Source organism: Aythya marila, assembly GCF_965140915.1.
Source record: "Aythya marila genome assembly, chromosome: 9".
In the NCBI taxonomy this organism is placed as follows: domain Eukaryota; kingdom Metazoa; phylum Chordata; class Aves; order Anseriformes; family Anatidae; genus Aythya; species Aythya marila.
In genome coordinates, this window is record NC_139050.1 from 4,885,659 (window position 1) to 4,894,115 (window position 8,457).

An 8,457-nucleotide genomic window follows, 5' to 3' on the forward strand; every position below is an offset into this window, starting at 1 on the left:
TTTTGTCTGCATTTAACTCCTGCGTGAGCCTTGAAACCCTGCTGGCTCCGCGCGTCGCCTGGAGCAGTGTTTCCTAAGGCAGCGTCCAGTGGCTGTGTCCTGTCGACGGGAGGAGCTGCAGCCCTGCCGGCCTCCCCTTCCCTCTCCTCCTCATGGCTCCATTTTCTCTTGTTTTCTTTTCTTTCTCAGCTTGGATCCTGACTTGCTGTGTGTGGTGAGCTCTCAGTTTTCTGTGTCTCGTTGCTGACAGACCCTTGCTGGATTCCTCTCTTAAAACCTGTTAAGAAGAAGGAACAAGAACTATTCAGGAGAGAAGTCTGCCTTCCTAAGTGCAGTAGGTTAGATTATGATTTTCTCTTCTGGCCATTGGGTTTTTGCTCAGAAGCTGTGATGAACTGGAGGCACAAAGTTTGGAGCAAGAGGCAGACTCTTTAAAAAGCTTCCTGTATTCAAGTAAGACCTTAATTCTGCTTTTTGGCTCAGTAGTGTGTGTGCTACAGATAACTGTTGCCTAGCAGGTGAATTAATATTTTTGTCCATGTAGGAAGAGCTTGAGATTGGCATTTAAGAAAAAAAAAAAATCTTTTAAAAGCAAGGAAGCCTGAGATGTTGCATGGATTTAATGAGGCCTGCTCTTGAGGTGCTGAGGTAACAGAGTCACTCTCCTGAAAGTTAATTATATGCTAGTGTACGAAGCTTAAGCCCTCACAAAGTTGCTTCGTTATGGAAGTTACTATGGATTTAGGATTAAATCCTGTGATGCATCATCAGTCCTGTGGGCATCAGCTGGAGTGAAGGGCTCAGCACCTCAGAGGACTGGCAGCATTGCAGGAGCTCATTAGGAAAAGGAATTATTAATTATTCTGCACTGCCTTTCCACTGTAGGATTTGAAACATATAGCAGGTAGTGCTCTGAGCCCTCACCCAACAAAGTACCTGCTGGCTGTTTACATCTGGAGTTTATTTTATGGAGAGATTACTAGTGAATATTTTGGTGGTTGGTAAAGTATGTGTTTCATCTGCTCTTGCACAAAACTAGACTCTGATGTATTTTGTGAGCGCAGACTGATTTTTTTTTGCATAGGATTGAACTATTATTTTTCTAATCTCTTAAAGAAATCTTTCTTGGCATGTTTGGTAGGTCACTATGAATAATGTGCTTTTCCGTTTGGCAGCCGGGCTGGAAAGCAGGGGGAAGGGGAAGCCAAGAGGAAGGTAAGAACTAATCATAGTCAGGGATCAGAGTGAAACCAACACTTTCATTTTCTTACAAAATCCAGAGAAATTGGTTACAGTCATCCACTCAAATCCAAGAACTTCTGCTGCTCTAAGAAAAGCGATGGATGCAGAGGTCAAAACTCTCGAGACCGAAGCAATGAGGGAAGTGGTGGGAACGGCATCTGGCTTCTCTCCGGTGCGGGGGAAGTCCCCCGGAGAGACATTAAGGGCATGAGAATACCCCCGTGAGGTTGGAGAGCCTGGGTCTGAGCCCTTCTGCGTGGACATTTGGGTGGCACAGCAAAGTGGACGAAGAGCAGAGCCCTCCTCCACTGCACGGTGCATGGCCTGGGTGGTGGGACCCCACGGAGGGGCTGGGGCAGAGGCTGGCATTCAGTTCGTCTTGTGGTCCTCGTGGTGGGTGTCCCAGCCTGGAGCTGCTGGTCTGAGAGCTTCCAGGTCCAAGCACGAGGCCTGGCGGTTGTCCTGCAGGCAGGTCCATCCCTGCAGCTCAGGGTGAGATGGTTTCCCTGGCCTGCCCCAGCACCTGCAGCACCACTGCTCAGTGCTTGGCTCCTTCCTCATGTAGCTTGGTTTGTTGGCTGAAGTAAAACCCAGTGACACGTGAAATGGATGGCAGCTACTTCAGGTCCCTGCTCTGCAAAGGAGAGATGCCGCTGACCTTCCACACCCTCTGTTGATGCCACCCGCCTGTCTGGGCACCGGTTTGGTTTGGGATGAGCAGGAGCCCTGTTAGCTGCCCCGTGCCCTTCCCTTCCCGACTCACAGCACGTCCTGCTGGGACTCTCCTCCAGGCCAGGCACGGTGCTCATGTTTCTGGCTGCAATAAGGGTCCTGACAAACTCTGTCAGCCTCGGTGTTTTCCTGTACAGGCAAAATTCCCATTTTTCTCACACTCAGGAAGGCCGATGACTGCCTGCCCCTTTGTACTCTTCCCTGCAGCAAAGAGCTGATGAATCATTTCCTTTTTTTTTTGTAGCTCAGTAATATTTTGTGTTGTTTGGAGCTCGTATGGTGTTCTGATGGTTTAACGCTCACAGTCTTCACTCTTCCTGCAATTGTCTGACGGTTGGATATTTTGTCTGCGTCCCGACAAGTCGTTACTCGCTTGGAAGCATTGTGTGTAGCTTTGTCTCTATCAGTGCAAATTAATTTTTTCTTCATTTTCTAGTCTTATTGCACGTTGGTCTCAGTGCAGCTTTAAATCATGACTGGTTTTCTGTCAGTGAGAGTGATCTTTTAAATAAAAGAAAGCAAAGGCACGGATTGTTGTACCTCTAGACCCTGGAGATTTTGTTCAGTTGAATATAAAGCTAAGGTTATATTAAAAAAAATAAATAAAATAGTCCTAACTGAGGGTTTTGAATGCATGGCCTTCACCTTCACTAACAGTGGGCTTTCTGCTCGGTGAGTTAGTTTTGTGTGTGTGGATGTTTGAGAGGAAAGCTGGTGTATTGGCTGTGTTGTGCTCCGTTAGATGGGACTGGGCATGTCCTTGGTGTCCCCAGCCTTGATTTAAAGCCTGCTGTGGTGTGGGCACTGCTCGCCGGGAAATGGGGGTGCCCTGACTTGTGCACCCTCCTGCCGGGCTGCAAAGCGAGGAGGCAACAGGAGGGTGTGATTTGTTGTCCAGGTGCTGGAGGAGGGATATTCCGGAGTCCCCAGTGTTGTCTACACAATCAGATAAAATAAACATCAATGTGTGAACCCAAGGAATAAGGGGGGAAATCACAGCTGTTTACTTAAGGGTACTGCTTACGTGGGTGTACGACAGCCAGACCCATGGGCACAGAGCAGCTTCCCTCTGCACCCAAAAAAAAAGGAGGAAAAACCAGGAATTGGAGCACTGAGCAGCCTGGTGCTGGGCTCGCAGGGGCTGTGCACGGCAGGACAGGGCCGGCCGAGCAGCCAGGTACCTGCACCGGGAGGGAGGTGTGTAGCTCTGAGCTGTGGCTTCTCCCACAGCGCCTCTGCCCCGGGGCTGATTCCTATCTGCCCTTATTGTTATCTGTCCAGTTCACATGGCTTTTCCCTTTTGTTAGACTGTTTTCCTTCCTTGTTTTTAAAGAATAGCTTATCTGTGTGCCCCAGCAGGGTGTGACTCGGGGAGATCACACGCTTCCACATCCAGCTGAAGCACAGCCCGCTGACGGCGAGACCACACGGCTGAGGTTTGGGGTTTCCCAACATCGTGGCTCTGGGACCTGGCGCTGCCCCGGGGGCAGGCGAGGGTTCCTGCTCTCAGCTGGGAGCAGGGGCACTCTCCTGCTTCAGCCTCCCTGTCCCCAGGGCACAGAGGCGTTTGTGGAGATGGCAGTTGCATGAGTGCCGTGACCAGATCTGGCTCGGACATTTGAGCCTTCGTCTGGGCTCTGCTGTGACCTGAGTGCCTTGGAGCCGGCCCTGCCGTGCCTGGGCGCACCTACCTGCCTCGTGCATGTGTGTGCAAACCTGCTCACCTCACCGGGTTGTTGCAAGGCGTGCAAGTGACTGGGTTCTTCTTCTTCGGTCTTGGAGCTCGCTGTCTGTGTTACTGCCGCTCCGAACGTGGCAGGAGGAGATGTGAGCACCAATTTGTCTCTTTTTGTTCTGTTTTGTAGGGAAGCTTCGCCATGGGTGACCGAGGAGACTCTCTGATGACTGTGCACCTTCTCGCCAAGGCGGGACACTCCTTGTTTCTGCAGCAAACTCTGGATCGGCTCTTGGAGTGGATCTGCCCCGACATCCGACTGTTCTTTGTGTCCGAGCGGATTGCGCCACAGAAATACTATGAGAGGTACCGCAAGAGGAGCTGCGGCTTTCCTGGAATATCCGTCCTCCTTTTTCTGCACGAGGACCTGGGAGAAGAGCGGATTTTCCAGGTCTATGACCTCCTCCAGCGCCCACCCTGGCGCTACCAGTGTGCCCAGACTGCCTGGGGGCAAAGCCCTCCCCGTGCGCTGGCCGACCAGGACTTCTACAGCCTGGACGAGCAGATGCCCGTGTGGGGCATCAGGCGGGTGCACTGCGGCCCCGAAATCCTGCGTGTGACCCTCTACTGCAGTTTCGACAACTACGATGATGCCGTGGGGCTGTACGAGATGATCCTGCGGAAAGAAGCAGCTGTGCAGAAAAATAACTTCTGCCTCTTCGTGCTGTACACGAGCGAAGCCGTCGCCGTCCAGCTCTGCCTGAAGCAGCTGCCTGCTGGGGTGGCTGCGGAGCCGAAGGAGTCAGCGGCCTTGCAGTTCAAGGTGCAAGAAATCGGGCAGCTGGTGCCTCTCCTGCCCCATCCCTGCATTCCTATCAGCAGCACCAGGTGGCAAACGCAGGACTACGAAGGAAATAAAATTCTGCTTCAGGTATGTGTGTGGTGTTTGGGGAGAAGAACTTTTTTTTCTTTCCTCCAGTAAAAAGCAGAACGTATTCAAAATGGAAATTGAGATTTTGCTTGTTCCTGTTCGGTTCTGAATTTATGAATGCAGCAATTGGTACCTGCCAGTGCCATGATGCTGTTGATAAATGAGCACTCATCCTCGGAATATTTCTGTATTGTTAAATTAACATCAGGACTGCTTGCCTGAAATTGAAAGTATTAATACTTTTTTTTTTGAGCTGTCAAGTTTAACTTTTTTACCTTCCTTGCCAGACTCAAATGACGGTAGCAGCCAGTTCTCTTTCCAGTAAGCTGCTACCTTATAACTGTGTTTGAGGGCAGCATTTTAGCATCACGCCATCCTAGGCCAGGTGTTCTGCAAGTACAGTGCTGATGCAACGCCACCCACAATTGGTTTTACGAGCTCTCAAGCAAATTGCCGTTGAGCGAAAGTGCTAAATAAAGAAAGAAATCTGAAATAAAGAAATCATAAGAAATCTTGTTCCCTTTCTGTTCCCATGTGCAGTCCAGTGGTTGTGTGAATGTGAGTAAAACCAGACAGCTTGCTGAGATGATTCTTACTAGGGACTGCACCTACGAGCAGGAGGGAGGTTGAACTGTGTGCTTGTTTTCTATTGCAACAACCCCTCCAGCCTCTAATTTTTTATATATATATATATATATAAAAATTATTTTTGGGGGGTTGTGATTTGGATATTTAAATAATCTGCCCATCCTATTTCCTTTATATGTTGGGCACTGTGCTGGTGCTGTTGCCATGCCGCCTGTCACAGTGGTGAGACCCCGGGGTTACGGTCAGCTCACAGGCTGGGGGCTTGTACATGAGGCTGGGGCTGGTTTTCTCCGTGCACGTTATTTCAACCAGGCCATGTCTCATCTACCCACGCTGTGCCTCGTCTCCCGTCTCTCAGGCTTGTACAACCGCTGCTGTTCAGAGGGCAGCCCCCAATGGCACGCGTCACGGGGTGTCAGCGCAGCAAGGCTCGCAGTGAGCGCTGGCACTGCGATGTTCTAACAGGGTTCTCTCCAACTTCTCCTCAACAGGTTCGGGACAGCCCCAGGCAGAGCGAGACACGTGCTGGGCTCCCCAGCCAGCTCAGCGGCACAGGCACAGAACGACCCCAGGGCTTGCTCCCGGCCCCTCTCCCCGTTATGCGGGGCAGCCCTGAGCAGAGGGGCTGGAGGGCCCGAACCTTGGGGCTGAAAACAAAATCCCAGCACAACGCAGCCACCGCTGTGGAGCAAGCTGGCAGCGACCTTCACTGGCATTGCTGCTCCTCCTGGAGCACCGCAGCCGCCCCACCAAGGTGGGACGTCCCCTCCCAGCACACACGGGTGAGCGGGGGGCTGCAGGAGAGCCGGGCCCCCCGGCTGCCAGTGGAGACCAACGTGGACACGGGGCTGGCCGTGGGGAGTCCTGCGGGCGGCCCCTGCCCCCTGCGCCGCTTCCCCAGGGACCTGCGCAGCCTCCTGCAGCCCCCAGCACTGGATGCAGCCGGTGTCGCCCTGCCAGCCCCTGCCAGCACGTGGCCCTCGTCTTTGGCAGCCAGAAGGAAAGGAGCAGGGCAGAGGGCCTTGGGCTTCCCCTTGCAAACACCCAGAGTCAGCCCTGGAGTGAGGCCAGAGGAGGAAGAGGAGGAATTTTTCATATGACTGGAGGCAAACGTCCCGGATGGGCGCGTTATTTCCAAACGGCAGTGATGTGCTTTCGTCTGGAAATGCAGAGAGCACGCCCCACGCGGTGTGCCTCTCCCTGCCGGACCCCCTGTGCCCAGCCCTTCCCTGCAGCTGTGAAACGTTTTGGCATCGGGCTCCCTGTGTCGGGCCCTTTCCACGGAGCAATGCTGAGAAGGCTGGGGGCAAAGCAGGAGAAAGAACGCTGCGTCTGCAGGAGAGCTTGGTTCTTAAAAAGCACAATAGAGCGGAGGATAATTGTGCCATGGACAAAAATAAGCCATGCAAATCCTAGATATGATCTAAAATGCTAATAAATAAGCAAGTAGCTGTGTTGAAAAATGTGTTGAGATGGGTAAGAAGTTGCAGCTCAGCCACGGGAGGCTGCAGGATGCCCACAGCGTGCAGGGGCTCGTCACTGTGAGTAGTGGTGTGGTCAACAATATTTGTGCTGGTCTCCTTCTGCCTTCCTTTTCACATCCCCTGCTGTTGGTATTTAAAAGCTATCAGTGTTGTCGACTTTATGCACGATGTGAAACATAACTTTTTTTTTTTTTTCTGAAGAAAACATTTCAACAGCTACCTTTTCCCATGGTAGCACAGCACGCACAAAAAGCAAACATTTGCAGAGAAGACTTTGAGCTACGTCTGTGCTCCAGCAAGACTTTGTTGCCTATATGCACGGCACTGAACAAAATAAACCCAGCAAGGGACCAGGCTTTGTTAGACCAGCATGCAGTTATCTGCAGGGCGATGAAAATCCCAGCTGGGTCTTAAATGACAGAAGACAAGAAGCTGGAGGCTTGGAGGGAGCCGCTGAAAAGCAAAAAGGGCAGGAGAAAAGAAGTAGTGCAGGAGCAAAGGATGCTCAAATAGCTGCACTCTGTTGCCTGCGGGCTGTGTGGCTCCACGGGTGCAGGCAGCAGAGCAATGGTGGGTGCTGGTCCAGGCTGTGGGGTGACATGGGCACACTGGGGATGTGGTGCCCAAGGAGCACGGTGAGCGGTGCTCCCAGTGATGGTTTCACACTGCAATGTGGTCTTCAGAGAGTGGTGAACCTGGTCAAGCCCTGAAGAGGGGCAGCTGCGCTGTTCTGGTTTTACCCACTGCAGATCTAGGTCTGCTGGCAGAGGCGGGTGATTGTCTTCTGCTTGTTTTAACTGGACACTTGAAAAACAAACAAACCCCAATGTTTTCCTATGGTCTGTAATGCTTTGGGCTTTTTATTAAAGCATAGTACGGTATTTTACAATGGTGGTGATGATTACTTGACCTTACCTCGCATGCTAGAAACTGGTCCAGGGCTCCCCAGCAGCGGGGAGAAGGTTTGGTGAGCTGGGAGAGCAGCAGGGGGCTTGCTGCGGTGTGGGCGAGGGTGAGTGGGAGGGATGGGGAGCAGTGACCAGGGACAGGTCTGTACACACGGGTTACCATCCTGGCAGTGGATATGGGGGCATGGCGATGAGCCCAGGAGTGGGATTCCTGGGATAAATGGCTTTCAGTGGAGATTTCATGGCCAGGTTCTCTGCTCAGCGTACTGGTGGATCTGGTGTGGGCTTTGCTTCTCTTGGCTCAGGATAGAGAAACCTCCGCAGCTATTTGGTGGAGGAAAAAAACATCCCACGTAGCAGAAATCCCCGCGCTCGCTGCATTTGCAGCAGGGACATGAATCAAAAACAGTTTCTTCAGCCCCAGAAGACTGCGGCAACTCTGGCGGCTGCTGGGAGCGCCCTGGTGATGCTGCCCTGAGCTCTGCCAGCCCAAGCGTTGTGTCCTGGGTGCTCCAGGGTGCCCGGGCCCCCAGCCTGCTTGGCAATGTGAAGTCTGTGGGTCTGTCAAGCCCCACAGACCTGGGGCTGCTCTCCCCTGCGCTGCAGCCCCGCTGCACTTTCCTGAAGTGCTCTTAATGAGGGTGCTGGTGCTGCAGCTCCGCCTGGTGCCCAGCCTGTCCTTCTCGCTGGATTTCCTTCTCTGTTCCTGTTAGTTCAGCCTCTCTGCTGGCGAGCTGTGCGGTCAGCTAACGGGATATGTCGTGTAAGTGACGGGAGAAGAGGGGCTGCAGAGGTGGCCGCCTCCGGCACCGATGCGCTGCGGTTTCCTACGCGCTCGTTATGGGGCTGCTGAGGGTCCGGGACCTGTAAGGCACCGCCCCGACGTGCTTGTGAGAG

At 52.7% G+C, this 8,457-nt stretch overlaps 1 protein-coding gene across 3 annotated transcripts; it reads left to right on the forward strand.

The window, feature by feature from the left end:
• The first annotated feature begins 3,398 nt into the window (after positions 1–3,398).
• FAM124B (family with sequence similarity 124 member B) lies at positions 3,399–7,532 on the forward strand. Of its 3 annotated transcripts, none has more exons than XM_082767596.1 (3): positions 3,399–3,410; positions 3,840–4,580; positions 5,660–7,532. In XM_082767596.1, exons 2-3 carry the CDS (start codon positions 3,852–3,854, stop codon positions 6,266–6,268), a joined length of 1,338 nt encoding a protein of 445 aa, XP_082623722.1. In that variant the 5' UTR covers positions 3,399–3,410; positions 3,840–3,851; the 3' UTR covers positions 6,269–7,532. The 3 variants fall into 3 exon arrangements, with proteins under 3 accessions (XP_082623722.1, XP_082623721.1, XP_082623720.1); XM_082767595.1 differs by lacking the exon at positions 3,399–3,410 and adding an exon at positions 3,440–3,725; XM_082767594.1 differs by lacking the exon at positions 3,399–3,410 and adding an exon at positions 3,440–3,678.
• The last annotated feature ends 925 nt before the right edge of the window (positions 7,533–8,457 follow it).

Coding starts and splice junctions, on each gene's coding strand:
- FAM124B (XM_082767596.1), top strand. CDS start 3,852: ATGGGTGACCGAGGAGACTCTCTGATGACTGTGCACCTTCTCGCCAAG. Junction 4,581..5,659: donor GAAATAAAATTCTGCTTCAG/GTATGTGTGTGG, acceptor TCTCCTCAACAG/GTTCGGGACAGCCCCAGGCA.